Source organism: Peromyscus californicus, unplaced genomic scaffold (genome assembly GCF_007827085.1).
Source record: "Peromyscus californicus insignis strain IS unplaced genomic scaffold, ASM782708v3 Scaffold_7__1_contigs__length_154581171, whole genome shotgun sequence".
Lineage (NCBI taxonomy): Eukaryota > Metazoa > Chordata > Mammalia > Rodentia > Cricetidae > Peromyscus > Peromyscus californicus.
Window position 1 is genome coordinate 70,297,836 of NW_026294595.1, and position 23,526 is coordinate 70,321,361.

Below are 23,526 nucleotides of genomic sequence, written 5' to 3' on the forward strand. Positions count from 1 at the left end.
CCTTTACCTTCTTCAATCACCCCACTGGCCCAATCTAGTTTAAATCTATATAGCAAACGATCATGAATTAAGTACCTATTTAAAAATATTTAGGCCTCAAAGGTATAAGCTCTGTACAATGACATCTACAGGCAGCGCTGTCCCACTGAAGCAGCTATAATGGAATCCATAATAACTCCTATGCAATTAATTCTGGCCTAGAAGATTACAGGCTAGCCACTGCCAGACGTTGCAATTATCCCCTTGGAAGTCAGATCTCAATCAGTGATTCACATTTCTGCTGAAATATGGGACTAGCTTTTCAGTGCTGAAAGCAGGAGTATTCTCTTACCTCCAACTGTATATCAAGACCCTCCACTGGGGTAGTCAGGGTACTGAGATTAGGGAGAACTTGCTCACAGAAATATGTCACAAACCTTGTAGAATGGACATTTTTCTGTAAAAACAATGCAAAAAACAAAAGTCACAAAGTCTTTTTTCAAAGATTACAGTAGACAACTGGCATTCAAAGTATGAACTAAGTATCCCACCATTATGTAACTTTCCCTGCAAGGTCACCTGGAACACCGGACATGGATACATCTTGGATACATGTCCCTTTTGACTCTAAAGTTTAGTTTAGTGGCATTTTAGTGCTGGACTTGCACATTGCACATTTCCCAACAAGGACAGATCCTTTATGTTTTTCAAACTAGGCATACACATCTCAGAAAACTCATGCAGGGGAAACAAAGCTCGAGACAGAATGCAAGTTCTCACAATTTTTAAAGTTTCTAAGCAAGCCCTCAGAGAAATTTCTTGCTGCCTTGGGTTCTTACAATGCCATTCTGCTTCTATTTGCCCCACTAAGAATGCTTTCATGGGCAGGTCTGAGGAGTGTTCAAGTAAATATGGACAGAGTGAAGAGTAACCCAAGTGTCAGCCAGGTAGGAACAAAGAGCTCACAGAGAAGAGCGGCACGGCCTGCCGTGTGCACTGCAGGAGCCTGTCCACACAGTCAGGGTCTGAGGGGCTGAAGGTCTGCTCCAGGTCAGCCTGTTCCGCCACCAGCTCTACTAGCTGCTGTCTTCCACTCACTGTCTGTAAGCTTTTTAACCCAGACAGTATCTTCATGAATAGAACAAATTCTTCACCAGTCACATCTTCCAGGACCTGGGGGAAAAAAAAAAGACAATTTAGAAAAACAGCATTTTTAAGAGTTGAATGGAAGAGAGAGAGAGAAAGAGAGAGAGAGAGAGAGAGAGAGAGAGAGAGAGAGAGAGAGAGAGAGAGATCAATAATGAGAGTGGCATTATTTCAGTTACATCCTAATGCTTCTTTATGACAAAAGGATAAGTTTTAAGTCCAGAGAAGGGAAAGCTGTATTTTCGAAGAGGACCAAAATTATTTTAAGAAATTTTGCCTTTTTTTTTTTTAAACATACAAATCACTGCCAACACACAGAACTTCACAAATTTACAGTATATCTCAGATTAAAATTTCCAAAATGAGTAAGAAAAATACATAAAAGAATCTTGATGAAGGTGGAGAGTGACAGAAATGATTGAGAAATTCTGTAGCAAATTGGTAAGTCAGTAGTTTCCTATGACTAAGCAGCATTGCTCACATCATCTGGCAACTGTCCACAGGATACGTGACATTCTTATTTTAAGTCCTCTGTATCAGTGGGCTGATAGAGATATACTCACTGACTAAAGCGTGCAGTTCTACTCAGATGACTATATAAGACGTGGTATGTAAGAATATTACCACCTTCTCAGCAGGACAGCTACTTCTTTCTTACTGAAGAATCTTCTTAGTGGGTAAAGTCTTGACAGAGATAGGGCTGAATTTTCTTTAAAACTCTTTTCCAAATTTGGCACTATAAAAGTGGGTGAAGAGACAATTTTGACACCCTTGGGCAATCCTAGCCTTTCTAACTATGCTAGATGCTGACAGAAGACAAATAAATACCGTGTGATGGTTAATGACCTAGGAGACAAACCCGTGGGCATGCCTCTGAACTTACATAGATGAGGCTAGCCTCTGGGCATGCTTATGTAACGTACATTAATTAATGTGGGTGGCACCATTCCACATGCTGGGGTGTGGAACTGTCGGATAAAAAGGAGACAACTAGCCGAGTACAGCATTTCTTTCTGTTTCCTAACTGTGGCTGCAATGTCTCGACTGCTTGCAACTGTGGGCTAAAATAAGCCTTTCTTTCCTCAAGTTGCTTTTGTCTGGTGTGGGAGTTCGAATGTAATTGGCCCCTATAATCTTACAGGGAGTGGCACTATTAAGAAGTGTGGCTTTGCTGGAGGGAATGTCTCACCGTTGGGGGTGGGCTTTGAAGTCTCTTTTGCTCAAGCTTCCCTCAGTTGACTTCCTATTGCCTGTAAGATGTAAGACTGTCAGCTCCAGCACCATGTCTGCCTGCATGCCACCATGCTCCCCACCATGATGATAATGGACCAAACCTCTCTGAAACTGTAAGCGAGCCATCCCAACTAAATGTTTCCTTTATAAGAGTTGCCATGGTCATGGTGTCTTTTCACAGCAATAAAATCCCCAACTAAGACAATTTTGCCATAGCAACAATGTAAGCAGCTAATACAAATGCTTTCATACTCTTGAAATACTTTATAGGCAGTGAGAAAAAATTTATTTTTTCTAATATTTCATTGTGCTATTTTATTTTGAAATGCTCCAGATACTTGGACCATCTCAAGATGGAAAGAAGAATAAGGAGCAATTAGGATAACACCAAGGATTTCAACATGATCACACCCTTTAAATCAGTGTGAGTCATTAAGGTGAATGAAGGAGTGGTGAATACAAGGTACAGAACACTTCTGCAGTGGGAGACATCACTCATCCACACCCAACGTTGATGACCATCAATGAATCTCAAGGTGACTCCAACAGACCTTTTTGGATTCAGTGAGTATGAGTTCCTCAACTTCCTTAGTTAACACTTCATCTGGGAGTGTCTTGAGTTTTGTGGACAGGAATTTAATTGCTCTTTCTCTAACAATGTCTTCTCCTTGAAGAATCTGGCTAAATAAGCCACCTAATGTTCCTGTAAAGAAAAAAAGCAACTGTAAAGTGTGAAGCGTTTACATTTACTTCATCATTGTTCAAAAAAGTGAATAAACACCCTGACTACCATCGATGCTGGCTAAAGTCAGTCTGAAATCTTTACAGCCAACCCAGAAAGGTCACATGGTTTGCTCCCATATTCAGCTTGAATATGACTGGAATTTCTTTTCAACCACAATCAAAGTTCAGGTATTTTGGAATAATTCTTTAAAGCTGCAAAAGGAACTTTTCCAACACATTTCGAGGGGAAATCTGAACTGTTTTTTTACAATTACTTCTATTGGAAAGTCACATACATCTAAGTTGGGAGGCCCCCTTTCAGATTTGGTCATCACTTTTATGAAAAAGATCTGAGTAAAGCCCAAGCTTCCTGGTTTCCTAAGACTTGAAGCATGATTAAGAAAGAGAAGTGGCTTTACCTTTTGCATCCATCTTAAATATACTTAATAGCGCATTGTTCACCAAATTAAATTCTGCAGAGTCATCTGGGGAGAGAAACAGTAGCATGGATGAATAAAGGATAAATTTAAAATACCACCTTCATTTTCAAAGTTGAGAGTCAACAGTTTCCACACAGATGATGGACCAAGCAACCTTCGCCTAAGCAACTCTTTTACAGGATCAGGGACACATCATTCCTTCACAGGGGCAGAGAACATCACCTGGCATGCCCACAGCAAACAGGCGAAATGATAATATTATTCTTTTATAAACAGAATTTAAAACAAAACAAGTAACAGACTCAGAAGCCACTGAGTTTCACAATGCTGAATGAAAGAGGTTCAATATCATCTGCCAGAGGCAGGACCTTCCTGCTCAGCACCCATACAAAGTCAAGAACAGCCTGTATTCCAGAGAGAATATTTAGATTAAAGGGGGCAAAAGAACCTCTTACCTGTCTGCAGAAGCTGGGTCAGTATATCTGCTACTCTTGGAAGATTTTCTCCTGTTGCAAACTGAGGCAGTTCTTTAATTGCTTGGCGTCGTATCTGGGCATGATTTCAAACAAACAAAAAGTAACTAAACGGCATCATCATAAAGCAATGACAAACTCAGCCTTTAAGACAACTAAAACCAGAAGAAACCATAGTAAGGAGCACATGAATTGTAAAGTATAAGATGCTTTTTCCATTATTGTGTCCATTTGTGAATGACGTGGAGGGGGGTACACATGGCACAATGCGCATGTGGAGGTCAGAAGACAACTCTGTGAAGTTGGTTCATTCTTTCCACTTCACATGAGTTCTGAGGACTGAACTTAGGCTTATGTAGAAAGTATCCTTACCTGTTCAGACATCTCACCACCCATAAGATGAGTTTACTATTAAAAGATGTTTACTTTTATTTATGTCTCTGTGTGTATGCACTATCTATGTGCTTGTGCCCAGAAAGGACAGAAGGACAGAAGAGGGCACTGGATCCATTGGAAATGAAGTTAGAGGCCACTGTGAGTGCCTTTGAGTGCTGGGATAGGCCCTTTAGAGGGGCAACAGGTGCTCTTAATTGCTGAGCCATCTCTCCTGTTTGTAACTGTTTTTAGAAAAATTTGCCCGTTTGTTTTTGAGACATGATATTGTTATGTTGCCAAGACTGGCCATAAACTTCTTGGCTCAAGTGATCCTCTTTCTCAGCCTTCTGAGTAGCTGGGACTAAGATATGTGCCACTGGCTCAATTTACTACTCAGGTTTCATAGAACAAATAAGACAAATGCAGCTGAAATGGATAGTACGTTCTGGACTGGAGCAGAGAGTTCAGCGATAACAAACATGTTTGTATGTGACTTACATACAACTGTTGGGGTGTGACTTTTAGGCATGTTCATACACTGTTCCTTTAGAACAGCAACCATGACAGAGCCCTCACCAGGAGTCATTTTAGAGTCTTCTACATTGACTACTTACAATTTGAATTAAAAAAGATTCCAATTTACTAGCTCTTACATTAAAAATGATAGTTTACATCTAGCATACTCTGCATGAAATGCTAGTGATTCACTGACTTAGAAAGTTAAGAGCTAATAGCTGAAAAAATTTAGAAGCCTGCACCAATAACTAGAAATGCTAATGGTTAATCTAAACCTTGGGAAAGGATTGATTCTTAATCGGTAATCAGTTACAAGTATTACAGTGACCATCTATTTTTTATGACACATATAGTACATCTACAAGTACAAAAATTGCATTAACTAATTTAGTATGAAATATGAATAACAATCTAAGAAAAGATGTGAGCTACATTCCATTTTTAGCAATGGGTAAGAAAAGCAAAACAAAAAATTTGTTATTCCATGCATTTTTCATAAATACAAGATAATAAACTTAATAAAATAAAACTTATTTTCTCAGGTGTAGCGTTCACTTTGGATCTGGTACAAAGTGATCATACCATAGAAGCCGATTATGGACTGATTACTACTTTGATCATGTTACTTTTACATAGAAATACTAGAAAGCTTAGTGAAGAGTCAATCATAAACTTACTGACACATCTTCATCCTCACAGAGGTCTAACTGTGCATTGATTGCAGAATCAGCCAGTTCTGGAAAATGCTTAAAGAATTTTGGAATAAACTGAGCTGCTAATCGCTTCTCCTTGGTGCCGCCTTTCACGCCATCCAGTATCACTTGGTAGGCATCTTTATGCTGGAAGGAAGACAAAAAGAACAATACTGAAGGACTAGAACCTATGGGGAGGTTCACCACACATGCACCAATGCTCCAAATGTTTACAAACACCATAGTTTGACTACTTAAATTAGACATGACCTTTTACTCTATTTCCCTATTCTCCACTGCCCAGTCCATTTTATTTGTCAATTAGGAAAGAGAGAAATATGACTCTAATTTTAAATGGAAAAAAGCAAGTAAGTTGTTAACGTCTCACCATCCTATCATTATAGGTATCACCAGGCCTTGTGATTGTGTCATGCTTTAAAAATGGAGAAAGATATTGTTGAATTCTCACAGTTGTGTTACATTTACTAAAAGATACCTGTGGCCAGGCATAGTGGTACTTACTTATAATGCTAGCATTCAGGGGGCTGAGGCAAGAAGGTGGCAAGTTTGAAGACGGCCTAAGTTACACAGCAAAACCTTGTCTTACCCTGCCTCCCACCTTCAAGGACCTGTTCTAACTAGTGTCTTGAGGAAGGTGAAAGGAAAGAAAAATTTAGTAATTTTAACAAAGTTTATTTTCATCTTATATTTTACAATGTGAAAGCAGCAACTTTTGTATAAGCCAGCCAATTTTGGATTAAGACAAAGTCTAACATTCATTGCACATGAGAATACACCCAAAGCGCACGTTTCTGTCAAATAAAAAAAAAAAAAAATGAGGGGGCTGGAGAAATGGCTTAGAGGTTAAGAGCACTGACTGCTCTTCCAGAGGTCCTGAGTTCAATTCCCAGCAACCACATGGTGGCTCACAACCATCTGTAATAAGGTCTGGTGCCCTCTTCTGGTCATACATGCTGTACACATAATAAATAAATAAATCTTAAAAAAAAAAAAATGAAGTGCTCTCAGACACTCAATGTAAAGTCTCAATAAGTTCCCATTCCTCCGTATAGGGCTACCTCCCAACTGGTGCTTTTACTAAATGGCAAGAAATACAGAGTAAGACTTCGGTATGGACATACAAATACAACTTCAATAAGAATAAAGTTCCCTAAACTATCATCTTGATACCACACGTAGACATAGTGGGGGCCACTCTGCCAGGGTAAGCACTGAGTGCTGTACTTACTTCATACCAGGCAGAGAGAGTAACTAATAAATATCCACCATCAACTTTTATCCTAACAACTTTTGTGGCTAATACTGGCTAAATGAACAAATAAAGCTGAGTGGAGTTATGAACATGTGAAAGAGAAGGTCAGCTTCTAATGAACAGTTATGTCTACAAATAAGGCTAGCTTCTTCATGAAATGCAGGCATGACATCACTCTTCACTTTTTACTTGAAACTAAACTATACATTTTTCAGTGTAAATGCTGAAAAAAAATCATGGCTGACTCCTACCACTTTACATTCTTGTGGTTTGTCTGAGCTCAACATCAGATTCATGAAGTTAGTTATGAACAGTTCTGACACCCTTTTTTTGCAGAGCAATACAAATCTGATTTCCATTAGCTCAAACTTAAAGCTTTATTTTGAAAGTCTCTTGGAGAAACACCCTACCTTGTCTAAATTAAAAAGCTCTGCTTATAGTAAATCTTGCGGATGCCAGGGGTCGATGTGGGGTGGGGGTGTGTCAGTAAAGAGGAATCATTGGAGACAGTCACTCAAAGTCTACTAGGGATGGAGTGACACACTGTCTACATGCCTCACAACTAACTACTCTCTTTATTTTCCTGCTGAGAAAACAGTGAAATCATTTGCCCAGGGTCACACAGCAAGTTAAGCAGCAGATTCAAGACCCAAACATAGTTCTGCTGGCTCTAAAGCTTGTCAGAACCAAGAATTCTCCCCACAAAGCAAACTTTAAGTCCTAAGCATATACTCTACACAGGCATCTAAGGTGGATCCAGCATCACAAACACAGAAAACCTTGGGAAGTCATTATGATTTAACACGCTGACTCCAGAAGTCAAAGTTCCACCAAATAACTAAGCAGTGATCGTTAACAGATGTCACCTGACTACCACTTACATAAGGCCAACCCAACAGTTAGCTCTTCGATTGTTTTCTAACTACTGCACCGACAAGACTTCTCTTTTCTGTCTCCCTAAAGTTCAGAGTGTGAGTGTGTGTGTGTGTGTGTGTGTGTGTGTGAGGACGCTGGGTGTCTTCCTCTACTACCTTCAGCTCATTTTCTTTTTTTTTTTTTTTTTTTACAATCCAGCTCATTTTCTTAACTATGTATTTTTACTTAGGTATATGTGTACATCCCTGTATGTGTGTGAGGGGTAAATGCAGAGGTCAGAAGAGGGCGTGGGTTCTCCAGGAGCTGGACTTTCAGGTGGTTGTGAGCTACCTGACCGATGTGGGTGTCTCTCCAAGAGCTACAAGTGGTCTTAACTGCTGGGCCATCCATCTCTCCAGCCCCATTTCCACATTATTTCTTGATGATCCCAAGGCTCATAGATTGGCTGGTCAGTGAACTCCAAGGACAGCATGTCTCCACCTCCCCAACTGCCCAGGCTTAGGGTTAGACATGAGCCACCATGTTGGGCTTTTATGCGCAAGCTAGGGATATACACTGTGGTTTCATTATGATATATTCATATAGTATAGAGTTTGCATTTGATACTATTTAGGTTTCTAGTATTTTCATATATTTTTCAGGAATTTGAACTTGGTCTTTGGCTGTAGTTTAATCATACAAAATAAAGCTACTAAAAGAATAGTATTTCATGCAACACAAGTCAGCAAACCAAGCCTCTTCCACCCCAGGAGGCAATGCACTCAGGGTTAGGGAGCAAGAGGACCTATCAGAGTTTAGGGATTACTCAGATCAGCCTACTGCCAGTCTCTTAATAGCTTCTTGACACATGTGCCAAGGGCAGCTTAGGAAGGTCAAGAAAACCTGAGGTAGTTGGTTCTCTCCTTTCACCACGTAGGTACTGGGGATTGTACTCAGGTCACTGGGTTTGATGGCAGGTGACTACCTGGTGGGTCATCTCTCCAGGCCAGATAATAAGTTTTTAAAGGACAGAATATCACTATGTGGTTCAGGCTGGCCTGCAACTTGTTATACAGCCTAGGCTAGCCTAGAGCTCCTCCTCCTCCCTCTTCCTCCAAAGTGCTGGGAATACAGGGGTGTTTCACTAGATCAAGTTAAGTATTTACACTTTAAATTTAAGTTAAAATGTGAAATAAAGGTGGGTTACACATTGTTCTATCATGGCTACTTGGAGGCTGGAGGCAGAGTGCAGTGAGGAGGGCCAGAGGAGAGGATCTGAAGAAGCAGAGTTGGCATCAGGGGGGCCAGTGTAGTACAACATGGAAGTGAAGGGGAATGGAAGACGCTGAGACATGAACACTTATTTAGAACTGATCACCTGCAATCTGCTTATTAGAAATGCAGGCTCTCATCTGTCTATAAAGTAAAACTCTCTTAATTTACCAGAGATAGACCTTCTTTGTATATATTTAAGAAATTATTTCCTAAAAGACAAGATACAGTGCAAGGATTTAATACTTATCCCCACAACTTTATAATTTGGTAAAGGAATAAGAAAAAGCATACATGAAATAAAATATACATGAAGTACTATTAGTAAATACAGAAACAGTGACAAGGATGTTCAAAAAGGATCTGGGCTGGAGAGATGACTCAGTGGTTAAGAACAGCGGCTGCTCTTCCAGAGAGAGGAGATGGATTCCTAATATCCATGTGGTGGTTCACAACTGTCTATAGCTCCAATTCCAGGAAATGATACCCTCTTCTGGCAAAACTCACACACAACAACAACAACAAAATCTTTAAAAAAAAGAGAGAGGCATCTACTGCTTGAGGGAAATTAGCTAATAAGATTTGGGGGAGGGAGGCTAGGGTCTGGGGAGATAGCTGTCTAGAAAGTGCTTGCTATTTTCTAGTCCAAACCCCAGAATACCTGGGAAAGGCTAGTCATGATGGTACTGCTTAGAATCCCAATGGAAGTGGAGACAGGAGGATCCCTGGAGCTTGCTGTTCCAGGTCCCAATGAGACTATTTCATAAAACAAGGTGGACAGCTCCCGTGGAATGATACAGAAGTGACCTCTTGCCTCTATATGCATGTACACACTTGGACACATCTCCCTCTAGGCCTCAGGGGACTTGTGTGTTTCCCTGTATTTGGGGGTGCTGCTTTGAAAGAGTGCTGACCTAGAGAGGGGAAGAGTGGCTTTTAGCAGAGCTGAAAAAAAATCAAGTTAAAGACAACAGATCAAAACTGCCAAAGTCGGTTTCAGAAGGGTCTACATAGCAATCTGCCAGGGAATGTAACATGAAAATTTATTTTGCTAAACACAAAAGGTATTTTCTCTTTTCTACAATGGTTGATATGGCTTCCTCATTAAGCTAGTTAGTTAAACAGGACTCTTGTCCTTTTTACCTTCTGTCTTTTAAGCACTCTTCCCAAACTGCAGTGTTGCCTTGAGGAAGCCATCTTTGACCTCCTGAAGAGAGCTATCAATTCAAACCACTTTTTACCATAAAGATAACAAGTGGGGCTGGGGAGATGATTCAGCAGGTAAAATGCTTGCCATATCATCATGAGGACTAGAGTTCAATCCCCAGAACCCATATTAAGTTTGGCTCATAGTATGCATCTGTAATCCCATCACTAGGGTGGCAGAGACAGGAGGATTTCTGGGCTTGTTAGATAGCCAGACTGGAAGAATGGGTGAACTCCAGATTCAGTCAGAGTCTGTCTCAAAAAATAGGGTGGACAGTAAATAAGGAGGACACCTGATATCAACCTTGGCCTCCACATGCATGCACACACACAGGTACACAAACACACATGAATATCTGCACACACATATATTCACTCACATACTCAGTAAAAATGAAATTTAAAAAATTTAAATGGTAATAGAGGATCTGTGTAACTCTCACTTCTCACACCCAGGTCACACTGGGGCCTGAAACTTGCACATTTAGGAGCAGTCTGGAGTTTAGACTGGGATGATCAACCTGCACAGTCTACAGTATTCCAAAATCCGAAGGAAAGAAAAAAAAACAGCTTAACATATGTGGCTGCAGGCATTTCAGAAAAGGATACCTGCCCCTCCCCATACAAATTGAACTTGGCTTCCATCTGCCCTATGTAGTGTACATGTACTCTATGTAGGTGGCTGACAAAAAATACTTTCCCTACTCAGCAAAAATTGGTCGGGATTAGACAGCAGGAAAGTACAGTTTTCCCTGGAAAATTTCTGATTTCTCTTTAGGAGAGCACCATCCTTGGAAGCAGCGGTGGTTAACACACGCCTTTAATCCCAGCACTCAAGAGCCAGAATCTGGTGTATCTTTTGTGATTTCGAGGCCAGTCTGTTCTACAGAGCTAGTTCCAGGACAGCCAGGACTACACAAAAAAAAACCCTGTCTCAAAAACAAAACAAACCAAAAACAAGCAAGCAAACACCACCACCACCCAAACAACAACAACAACACCTAAAACCTAAAAACGAAGAGCACCATTCACAAACCGGTAGCGAATTCCTATTGTTGGTTACATCCCTAGTCTCTCTTGCTGACGTGCGACAAAATTAAGTTTTGGTAGGACAGTCAGCTACACTCCTCCCTAACTCTGTTACAAACACCAACAAAAGTACGATGGCCAAGGCTGCCGAATCACTTTTCCTAGGAACAACGAATTCCTCCTCTACGACTGACCATCGTATTTTCCCATCCTGTAGTAGGCGGAAAAATCCTGCTTTACAACGGACCTAAGAGCGTGTACACACCTATGAAGGCGAACCGATATGTTCTGACAATAAAGTCCCTACAGACATGGAAGCAGGGAAGAAGAACCACTTGAAGTTGGTACATTCACAACACCGAGTTTCGTTCTAACACGCCCCGCTTCCCCGCAAACTCAGTAAGGTTCTACTTGAACTGCATACATCCTAAGGGACAGGAAGGGACTCCTCCACCGCTCAGCTCAAGGACGTTTCGCTTTCTACGCCGTGGGATGAGCACACAGAGAACTCACCAAAGCGTCTAAGGACTGAAAACGTGGATTTCTAAAACCTCCTGGCCAGCCTGTGTTCTTTTTCCCAGAGGACATGCACACGACCTTACTAACTCAAGTTCAAAACAAAGCTTCAAGGTCTGGATGGGGAATTCAGCGGTGTTAAGAAAACTACGCCTGGGGCAAGGAGAGCGGAGAGCACTTCTTAGAACATTCTATTCCGGGCTGGCTACATCTTCCCCCTCTCCACACCCGTTCCCTGCGACTTTCTTCACAAAATTCTTCCACTCAGAAACAACACAAAACGCCTGTCCTTTCCTCGCGCATCACGAGTCGCCGGGAGGAGCACGAAGCTGCCACCGCGCCTCCAACGCCGGCCACAGATGGGTGCCCGACAGGCGCCCAAACGCGCAGGGAACGAACGCCGCCGCCGCCGCCGCCGCCAGTTCCTATCCAAGCCCGGGCGACAGGGCCTCGCGTGTGCTTTGCACAAGCCCCGTATCCTACTCTTTCTAGATCGTTCACAACTTCTGCCTCCAGAACCAACAATTTTGATCCCTTGAGGAAAACTTTCCATTTCATCACAGTCCGGGAAACGCGAGAGGCGGTGCGGCTGGACGCGGGTCCCGGGAGACAGCGGGAAGGCCGGGCTGCGGGACCGCGCGCGCTCCCGAGCAGGCCGAGGCCGCGTTCCCGCCCCGAGTGCGCGCCCGGCGACGCGGCCCAGTGCGGCGGGAGTCCAACCCCGAGCGGCGGGCCCTCCAAGTGGGACCTACCTGGCCCACTTGCTCCGTGGCATCGGCGAGGATGCCGTAGTTGCGGTACAGCTCCTCCACCGTCGGCATGCTGAGCGCCAAGTTCCGGGCCCGCTCCCGCCGCCCAACGCGTAGTCGGCGCCACTGCCGCCTCCACGGAACTTATCTAAGCCGTCGACCGCCCTATTACGCCGGCAGCTGCCGCCGGGGCCGCCACCAGTCACAGCGCACAGCACGGCCCCGCCCCCAACGTCTACGCGGCGACGGACGCGTCGGGAGCGGCCGGCGGAGGCAGCCGAACTTCGTCGCGGGATCTGTCGCCCCCTACTGCTCGGCGGTGCGAAAAGCAACAAGCAGGACTAAAGGATAGACTGTAAGCTTCCGGTCCCCGCTGGTGGGAATTGCTTTTTTTTTTTTTTTTTTAAATTTCGACACAGGGTTTCTTTGTGTAGCTTTGCGCCTTTCCTGGATCTCGCTCTGTAGACCAGGCTGGCCTCGAACTCACAGAGATCCGCCCGCCTCTGCCTCCCAAGTGCTGGGATTAAAGGCGTGGCGCCACCACCTCCCGGCTGGGAGTTGCTTTTCTGCACCGCCAAGTTCTTATGGTTGCCAGAAATGTCATTAAGACACCTGCCTCAAAAAATAAGGTGGAGGGGCCATATTTCCGAGGGTAAATGTGCTTGCCATGTAAGCCTGACAACTCGAGTTCAGTCCCTGGAACCCACAGTGAAAAAAGAGAACCAACTCTGAAAAATTATCCTCTGACCTCTGTGTGGTCCATGGTATGCAAGTGCCCTCGAATTTTCGTGTATACACACACACACACACACACACACACACACACACACACACACACACACACACACACGCTCACATATACGCAGGAGGGGAGAAGGGGGAAGAGGAGAGAAGGAGAGAGGAGGAGAGAGGAGGGGAGGGGAGGAATCTTGTCTGAGTCCTGGCTGCTCCCTGCAATGCACTATGAATCTAAAGCTGTCTTTGAACTTGGAACAGTACTCCTGCCTCAAAAGTCCTGGTATCACATAGATGTGCCCTGCTTGTGTATGGTAAAAAGATGTGGATATTGAATTTCCAAGATTCAAACATTAGTCCAGTGTGGTGGCACACACCTTTAATCCCAGCACTTGGGAGGAAGAGGCAGGCTGATCACACAGAGAAACCAAATCAAAACAGGAAAAAAAAAAAGATTCAAACATTAGACTATAGGTGATAATTTCAAAGACCCATCTATTTGTGAAGATTATATACAGAAAGTAACTACAAACCAAGTCCCTTGGCTCTTTGCTTGGTCCAATTACGAACACTGAAAAGAGTTAGATAGTAGAATGTGAATAAATTATCAAAAATTCTATGATCTAGAAAACTGTTGCTCAATCTGAATGCTTTCTCTACTTCACCATCAGACTCAATCAACAGTCCTATCTCTACACCACAAGTCTATTACGAATTTATCTTTTCCTTACTGTATTTTCGGCCGTGTGACAGGCCACCATCCTTTGGATGAGCAATGGTGTCATGGCTATTCTTGGTTGTCAACTTGACTATATCTGGAATGAACTACAATCCAGAAATGGAGGGCACACCTGTGATCTGGATCTTGAGGCTGGAAAACACTGACTTTTGATTCAATCTTGAGAGGGGATAAAACACACCTCTGATCCAAATCTTGAGGCAAAAGACACACACCTTTAATTAAGACCTTGAGACAGGAAAACACATGCTTATAATCCAGACCTTTTGGGTGGGAAAACACATGTCTTTAATTCAGACCTTTTGGGTGGGAAAACACATGCCTTTAATCCAGACCCTTTGGGTGGGAAGACACACCACTAATCTTGGCTACAACTTCTGCTGAAAGTCTATGTAAGGACATAGAAGAAGGAAGCTTTTGCTCTTCCCCGCTTGCCCTCGCCTTGCCAGAAGACCCATTCCTTCCCTGGCATTGGAGCATACTTCTTCTGGATTCCAGCATATACAGAAGACCAGCTGAGACACACAGCCTCATGGGACTGAGCACCTACTGGATTCTTGGACTTTACATTCACAGCCTGCCATTGTTGGGTTAGTTGGACTGCAGCCTATAAGTCATTCCGATAAATTCCAATGTGTGTGTGTGTGTGTGTGTGTGTGTGTGTGTGTGTGTGTGTGTGTGTGTGATAGATAGAGAGGGGGGGGAGGGAGAAAGAGGGAGAGAGAGGGAGAGAGATTCATTCCATAAGTTCTGTGACTCCAGAGAACCCTAATTCAGCCTCTGTCTCTAGACTCATTCAAATTTTATTTTTTTTATTCCCTGAGATTGAATCCTGGAGCTTGTATATTCTAGGTCAGCACTGTGCTACTGAACTGACCTACCCCACCCCAGGTTCTCAGATTTACTTCCTTCCTGCCCCCCCCCCCCCACAGGGTTTCTCTGTGTAGCCCTGGCTGTCCTGGATCTTGCTCTGTAGACCAGGCTGGCCTCAAACTCACAAAGATCCACCTGCCTCTGCCTCTCTAGTGCTGGGATTAAAGGCGTGTGCCACCACGCCTGGCTCAGATTTACTTCCTTTTTCTTTTCTTTTTTTAATTTAATTTTACATATCAGCCACGATATGTAAATCCACCTCCCATTCCCACCTCCCCCAAGGCAAGGACTCTCCTGGGGATTCAGCTCAGCCTGGCAGATTCAGCGGAGGCAGGGCCAGTCCCCTCCTCCCTTCACCTAGACTGAGCAAAGCATCTCGCATAGGCCCTAGGTTCCAAAAAGCCAGCTCATGCACCAAGGACAGGCCCTGGTCTGGTCCTACTGCTTAGGGGCCTCCCAAACAGTTCAAGCTAATCGACTGTCTCACTTATCCAGAGGGCCTGATCCAGTTCCATGGGGGCTCCTCAGCTATTGGATCATAGTTCATGTGTTTCCACTAGTTTGGCTATTTGTCCCTATGCTTTTTCCAATTGTGGTCTCAATATCTCTTGCTCATATAATGCCTCCTCTCTTTCTTGCTGATTAGACTCCTGGAGCTCCACCCGGGGCCTGGCCATGGATTTCTGCATCCGCTTCCATCAGTCATTGGATGAGAGTTCTATCACGACAATTAGGGTGTTCGGCCATCTGATCACCAGAGTAGGTTAGTTCGGGCTTTCTCTCGACCATTGTCAGTAGTCTATTGTGGAGGTATCTGTGGATTTCTGGGGACCTCTCTAGCACTTTGCTTCTTCCTATTCTCATGGGGTCTTCATTTATCATGGTGTCTCTTTCCTTGTTCTCCCTCTCTGCCCCTGATCCAGCTGGGATCTTCCGCTCCCCTAAGCTCTCTTTCCCCAGACCCTTGCCCTTCATTATCCACCCCCTCACATCCAGTTTGCTCATGTAGATCTCATCCATTTCTCTGTTGTTGGGCGATCCCCGTGTCTTTCTTAGGGTCCTCTTTACTAGGTAGCCTCCCTGGAGTTGTGAGTAGCAGTCTAGTCATCCTTTGCTTTACATCTAGTATCCACCTATGAGTGAGTATATACCATGTTTGTCTTTCTGAGTCTGGGTTACCTCACTCAGGATGATCTTTTTTCTAGGTCCATCCATTTGCCTGCAAACCTCATGATGTCATTGTTTATAGCAGCATTGTTTGTAATAGCCAGAACCTGGAAACAACCTAGATGCCCTTCAACTGAGAAATGGATAAATAAAATGTGGTACATATACACAATGGAGTACTACTCAGCAGAGAAAAACAATGACATCAGATTTACTTCTTATCAAGTATCTTTTTAATAGCCTTGAGCTGTTTCATTTAAGTGAACAAGAGTACAGTGCTGACTTCTGGACATAACCAGATGATCATAATCATGAGCTCGCAGCAGCTGTGGTACCTGCCCTTGATCAAGCCAGCCACGATCCTAGCATAGATGGAGGTAGCCGATCTCCAGGCCACGCCTCTTATGGAGGAGCTCTTGGCAGCTGACAGTTGCCGGGGAAGGGAGAATCATTCTTGTTTTGCGTATGTGGCCACTGGTAGAATTCTCATGCTGCAGCAGTGGTTGGCACCACAACCATTCACACATGGGCAGCACAAACTGGCAGTTAAAAGAAAATACATGAAGTTGGGGGTGGAAGTGTGGTGCTATTTTGTTTGTACTCTCTAACAAATAAAATTTTCCTGAAGATCAGAGGACAGAGCCAGCCACTAGATTAAACATAGAGGCCAGGCAGAGGCGGCACACACCTTTAATCCCAGCACTCGGGAGGCTGAGTATCTGGATCTCTGTGAGTTCAAAGCCACCCTGGACTACATGAGATTAATCCAGTCTAAAAGAGAAAGAGCCAGGCAGTGGTGGCACACACCTTTAACCCCAGCACTAGGAAGGTTGAGACAGGAAGTGACATGGCTGGGCAGAGAAAGGAGTATAAGGCAGGAGGAGACAGGAGTTCGGTGCCCTTTCAGCTGAGGACTCGGGGTGTTCAATCTGAGGATTCATGGAGACAGGATCTTCTCCTTTTGGCTGAGGAGTTGGTGAGGTGAGAAGTGGTTGTGGCTTGCTTCCTCTGATCTTTTAGCATTTTACCCCAATATCTGGCTCTGGGTTTTTAATTATAAGACCAATTAGGATTCAAGCAACATGGAAGTGTTGGAGGGAACATGAGAAAGTTGAAGGGGGAAGTGGGGGTAGATAGAATCTGATTTCATTGTGAACACATGAAATCCTCAAAAAAGGGGAAAAAATAGAAGAACACACGTGGCGCTGGAGAGATGGCTAACAGGTAAGGAGTACTTGCTGCCCTTGCAGAGGACAGGAATTTGGTTTCTAGCACCTATAGGGCAGCTCACAACCATCTGCAACTACAGTTCCAGGCAGTCAACATCCTCAAGCACTAGGCATGCATGTGATGCACATACACATAAAATAACTAAATAAAATAAAATAAAATAAAAATAACTTAAAAAAAACCCACAACACCATCCAAACATTGTACGTGTGATACTTACTATAAGGCATTTCTTATAGAAGGCAAGGTTTGGTTTCTCTCCACAGCTCCCTTCCCCAAGTGTATCAAGCAGTGTGGTTTATAACCTTATAGACCTTACACACAGAGATAGTTTCAAAAAAGTACACCAATGCAGCCCGTTTTGTTCTGCGCTTTGCCCTTCACTTAGCGATGTTTTCTGTAGACCTTTTCAAGACTACACTGCCTTGTGGTGAGGCACCACAGTTGATCTGTGTCTTTTTTGATTATTTCCCATTGCTACAAACTCTGACGTTTGCATTTATGTATGGTCTGGATGTTCTCCAAGGCTGCTGTGCGTTTGTAGTGACTCTTTCCCTTGTCTTTGGATCTGGGAGTTCAGAGGTTACTATAGACGCTTGAACATCCGCTAAAGGTTCATCTGTTGAAATGGAAACCCCACTGTGAGATGTTAAGAGTGGAAACTTGGGTTGATTGGGGTCCTTAGAAGTGGGAGCTTTTGGGAGTGGTTGGGGCTTGAAAAGGTCATCCAGGTACAGGTTTTACCTGGTGACTTCTTAGGCAGAAGGAAAGAGATAAGAAAATCTATACACACACACATGTATGTCCCACCTCTTGCTGTGTATGGTTCTGCACTGACCCCTGGTATCTGTCAGCAAGAACTATGCAGGCTCCTGATCTTTCTGTTATTGATTTTTATACCACTGTGACTGCCCAATAAAGCAACTGTAAGGAGAAAGATTTTGTCTCTCAGTTTCAGAGACTCCAGTCCATGGTTGTCTGGCTCCATGCATTCAGGCAGAGCATCATGGCAATGGGAGTGTGAAGTGCAGGAGCTTCTCCACCTCAGGGGTGAGGAAGAGTGAGGAAGGGACTGGGAGTTACGTCTAACCTTCACAGGCACACCTCATCCTCTTAGAATTGCTCCCCTGCAGACTAGGCACTAAAGGCACGAATCTGTGAGGGGATATTCCTCTGGGTTGTGTGGTGTGGTGTTTTGAAAGAAAATGCCCCCCAAAGGGAGTCACACTATTGGGAGATGTGGTTTTGTTGGAGTAGGTGTGGCATTGTTGGAGGAAGTGGGTTACTGTGGAGGTGGGCTTTGAGGTCTCTTACATGCTCAAGTCACACCCAGTATTTCAGTTCACTTCCTGTTGCCTTCTGATCAAGATGTAAGGACTCTCAGCTCCTGCTCCAGCACCATGTCTGCCTGAATGCCACCATGTCACAACATGATGATAAGGGACTGAACCTCTGAAAATAAAAGCCACCCCAATTAAATGTTTTTCCTTTATCAGAGCTGCTGTGGTCCTGGTGTCTCTTCACAACAAAAGAAACCCTAACTAAGACAGGTTGATTATACACACTTCCAGCAGAAAACAAAACAGGGCAAGCGGGAACTGTTAGATGTTCAACAAATGCTAAATTAATGAGAGACTAAATTAGGAAATGACAAATAAATTAGAACTGTATTTTGACAAAAGTGTGCCCCGAGTTCTTGGCAATGAGGCTTTTATGCTTGACTTTCATTTTTATTACCTTATTTTTAGGAAAACCTGATCTTCTTATTTCTCCTTTCCCCACCTACCAGTGACCTTTGCTCTGTTACCTCCAACTGCTATGACTACCTTTGCAGCTATTTCTTTGGAATTCTCTTCTAAATGTGTATTGAAAAATTTATTACGGTGCCACTCTTCCCCTACCATTACTTCATCTGCCTTGTTTTGAATCCACCTTTAGCTTAAGTTGTAAGAGATCTTATTTTAATCTGACTTCTCTCTTCTAAGGAAGCCTTTTAAATTCCAATAGGGAAAAAGGGACCATGACCCTAAGGAGAAATCAGAGAAAGTTTTCCAAATTAAGGTCTAGCTGGGCCTTTAAAATTTTAAAACTTTATCATAAGGATTTCCAAATTAAGATATAGCTGGCTCTTTAATTTTTTTAAAAAAATTATCGTAGTGTGTGTGTGTGTGTGTGTGTGTGTGTGTGTGTGTGTGTGTGTGTGTGTGATTGCACATATGTGGAGGTCAGAGGACAACTCCTGGGAGTAAATTCTTAACCTTCCACTGTGTAGGTTCAGTGGATAAGACTCAGGCTGTCGGATTTGTTGTAGGTACCCTTACTTAGGGAGCCATCTTGCTGGCCCTCTAGCTGGGTCTTGATTGGATAAATTATGATAACAATAGCAAGCATCCCTTAGGTGTTTACTGTGTGCTTGCTAACATGTGTGTTATAGTAATGGCTTAATCTCATGGAATGATTTGTTTTTTTCTGCCAGGCTTTGTCCTCTTTTCCACATTTGGCCTCCTGATATCCACCATCACTGGTGTGTACCAGCATTTATCTTCATGATGTAGATGGCACAGGACCAGTGAGTGCCCTGCCAGAGTCCTGGGGTTCATACTCAGCGATCAGACCCTGATGGCAGCAGCCCTAGCTCCTGTATTACCCTGCCTCTGGTTAGTGTGCTCATTTCTGATAAGTCAGGTTAGAATCCTCTAGTTCCTTATCAAAGCACTGTCAACCTCCTCATCTGACTCGGGCTCTGTCAGAGGGACTTCACACATGTGTTCATGGTGCCTCCTGTATAGAATTAATTGTTGTGCATTAAGTAGAATTGTAGGAGTGCCCAGGACAGACAGTACCTAGTTCACACTAATGCTCAGTCAATTCTGCTCTCTTCCTTTTTTACCATTTTAAGGTCATTTAAATATGGAGAATATATGATCCTTGGTCATTGAAAGATGGTTGCTGAAGGCCAGTCTTTCCCTGCAATTATGTCCCAGGCAATGGAAGCTAGATTGTTTGATCTAGGAGAGCCAGTGCTGCAGGTGGAACCTGAGGCAGTCTGCTGGAGGAGGTTTTTCTGACTCAAAGGAGGCCCAGTCTTATTCTATTCAGGCCTTTGACTATAAACATGACCACATCCACACTATGGCAGGCAACTTCCTCACCACACATATTATCAAGTTTCTGCCATCCAAAAATTCAGTGCTGTGGTTTGATATTGTGCCCTCCAGACTAAAGGTTTGGGCCCCAGAGCCATGCTGTTGAGAGATAGTGGGAACTTTAAGAACTGGGGTCTCGTGAGAAGCCTTTGGGTCACCAGTGGCATGCACCGGTGGTTGATGGGATCCTGGCTCTCTGCTCTCTCTCTCTCTCTCTCTCTCTCTCTCTCTCTCTCTCTCTCTCTCTCTCTCTCTCTCTCGTGTGTGTGTGTGTGTGTGTGTGTGTGTGTGTGTGTGTGTGTGTGTGTGTGTGTGTGTCTGAATGAAGGTTAGAGGTTGACTTTAGGGGTCTCTCTCAATTGCTCTCTTCCTTATTTCTTGAGACAAGGTAGGCTTCTCACTGAACCTGGGACTTGCTGGTTCAGCTAGACAGCAAGGCCAAGGATCCTTCTTGCCCTCAACTCCCTCCTCCTCCTCCTCCTCCTCCTCCTCCTCCTCCCAGCACTAGTATTAGTGTTATAGACCGCAAATTATGTTAAACTTTTTGTCTTTATACGTTGATAACCTCAGCTATTGCAGGATATTTGATCACACTGTGATGGAGAGATTTACTAGAGATTTACCCGGGATTGTGTTATTTACTAGAGAAACCTGTTTCAGTTGTGGTGTGGCTCAGCCTTAGCACACACCTTTAATCCAAGAGCTTTCTGCTTGACTATTGTAAAGAGGATTAAATAGGTTAAGAGGCAGAGCAACCAGTTGGCAGGAAAAAACCATGGAGAGTAAGAGGGAGTCAGGAGGAAGGATGGAGAGACACACAGGAAGTAGAAGGGAGGGACATTCAGTTTGAGGAGTTTTGTTTGAGATGGCATAGGAGCAAGCTCTCTTTCTGGGACTTCCCAGGAGGAGGAAGGTCAGCCGGGTGTTTTCTCTGCCTCTCTGAGCTAGTAGGGTTTCATTCCAGCATCTGGCTCCCGAGTCTTTATTGAGATTTTGTTAAAAACAACACTCAGATATTTGTTATAGTAATCTGAATGTGACTAACAACTACAATAGTATTTGATCACATATCTGGGCACTCCACATGGCCCAGCCAAACTGATACAAAAAAAATCAGCTGCCACAGGGCTCAGCACCTGATTCTGAAAACATCAATGGAGAGACTCCTAATTCATAAAACTCAGGAACCCAGCCTGGGTCCCTAAGCATTCATTAGGAGTGTATAAAATCCAGTGACTAAGTTGGTCACAAGCTCCAGCCAGTCAACCTTACCAAAGAGTAATAGTAGGTGTCTTAGTTAGGATGTCTCTTGCTGTGATGAAACACCAAGAACAAAAGCAAGTTGGGGAGGAAAGGGATTATTCGGCTCACATTTCCATATTGCTGTTGATCATCGAAGGAAGTCAGGACAGGAACTCAAATAGAGCAGGAACCTGGAGGCAGGAGCTGATGCAGAGGCCCTGGAGGGGTACTGCTACTGGCTTGCTCACCGTGGTTTGCTCAGCCTGCTTTCTTATAGAACCCGGGACTACCAGCCCAGGAATGGCACTACCCACAGTGGGATGGGCCTTCCCCCATCAATCACTAATTAAGAAAATGCCTTACAGCTGGATCTTATGGAGGCATTTTCTCAATTGAGGTTCCTTCTTTTCAGATGACTTTAGCTTGTGTCAAGATGTCAAGCAAGCAAGGCAGAGGGGGACAGAGGTATAGGAAAGGGGGAAGGGGAGGAGAGAGGGAGGGAGAGGAATAGAGGGAGAGATGGGGAGAGTCACTAGTGGTTAAGAACACTGGATTAAGGCTCACAGAATAGACCCTATGTTACTCCTATGCTCCTATGACTCTCAACACTTTGCTATGCTGCTCTGTGTTAGCCTCGGTGTTTCCACAGTAAGTGGAGTAAATGACAGCAGTATAGAAGGCTGTGTCACAAGGCAGTGCCAGGCTAAATAAGAGCTGGGTACAGAACCTGGTGCGAAGCTCAGTGCCCCATTCTTAGTGCTTTCCTGCGACGTGTCCCTGATATTCCACTTTACAGGTGAGACATCTGAGCCTCTTTTTCCTCCTCCCGTTCCTCCTTCTCCTTTTGGACAGTCACCCAGTTTTACTCTTGCATCCCTTTTCCTATCTGCAGACGAGTGAGTCTGTCCCAGCGCATTGTGAAGATGTAAAGAGCATGAGAAGCGCTTTGGAGTCAATGGGCCTTTCTTGTTTAAAGGAGCATTGGCTCATGATAGGTAATTGACAGCTGGTGTCACTCATTTTCTTCTTTCTAAAAACTATAACTGTGTGGAACCACCCAGTTTTCCAAGGACCTCAAAGATTTGTGAATTTGCTCTGGATTCCTTGGCTAACTGGGGGATTTTTTCAGACCCCAGGAATAACCAAGCTTCCTCCATCGGCTAACTACAGATGATTTTGTCTGAATGTCGACGCCTTCTGTAGAAGGCTCTGCTCCGTGCAGTGTAAGATGTCGATGAGCACAGTCTGCTCTTGACTGTCAGGACATTGCATGGTTTGAGTCAATGGTGAGGAAGGTGCAGTGAAGCTGAGGTGGCCTCGCCCTGTAGCATGGATTGCTTGCCAATTTGCAAGGTCTCAGGGTAGAGGGTACCTGAAGGAGGGAGGGAGAGCAGCTGAACTGACGTAGGTGCTGTCACTGGTAATAATGGTAACGACAAGCACAGAAGTGACTAGTGACACAGTGGAGTGCTTCATGTGCGTGTGTGTACCCGTCGAAGCTCTTTTCCTGTGAGATTCCTCCTTTTCCCTTCAGGTTCATGAGGCACTGCACTGAAGCTGCATATAAGTCTCTTTTCTTTTCATCTTTTCTTCACAGAGAACGAGTAGATTTTATGTTCTTACCCTAAACCTCACATTCCCCATTCACCCACGAAAGCAGACAGCAAACACTCTCTCTGTGCCAAGAGACATGCATAGCTATTAATTTTGTCCATGAGAAGAGGAGAAGGCAGGACGGAATGACCTCAGATCAATGAGCAAGGGGTAGTGATACACTATCAATATGTGTGTAACTAACTGCTTTTATCTCAAAGGCAATTCATGTTCACTAGAGAAAATCTGAACAACTGAGAAACAAAGAAAGAAAAACTGAGTGTAAGCTGCACCCGGAAGTTACCGCTGTCAACACTTGAACAT

At 43.9% G+C, this 23,526-nt stretch overlaps 1 protein-coding gene across 7 annotated transcripts in view; it reads right to left on the reverse strand.

Annotated features, from left to right (window-relative positions):
- Positions 1 to 12,688, reverse strand: part of Api5 (apoptosis inhibitor 5) — a 24,949-nt gene extending 12,261 nt beyond the window's left edge. For 2 of the 7 annotated variants that reach the window (XM_052725200.1, XM_052725198.1), the window contains exons 1-7: positions 12,481 to 12,687; positions 5,563 to 5,724; positions 3,977 to 4,070; positions 3,501 to 3,566; positions 2,910 to 3,061; positions 946 to 1,152; positions 332 to 436 (exon numbers count right to left, since the gene is read on the reverse strand). In XM_052725200.1, coding sequence (XP_052581160.1) covers positions 332 to 436; positions 946 to 1,152; positions 2,910 to 3,061; positions 3,501 to 3,566; positions 3,977 to 4,070; positions 5,563 to 5,724; positions 12,481 to 12,549 — 855 coding nt within the window. In that variant the 5' untranslated portion in view covers positions 12,550 to 12,687. Of the gene's footprint in view, positions 1 to 331; positions 437 to 945; positions 1,153 to 2,909; positions 3,062 to 3,500; positions 3,567 to 3,976; positions 4,071 to 5,562; positions 5,725 to 9,638; positions 11,696 to 11,725; positions 12,349 to 12,480 lie in introns of those variants that run through there. The other 5 variants (XM_052725199.1, XM_052725197.1, XM_052725195.1 and 2 more) reach the window with 5 other exon arrangements.
- Positions 12,689 to 23,526: the final 10,838 nt, after the last annotated feature.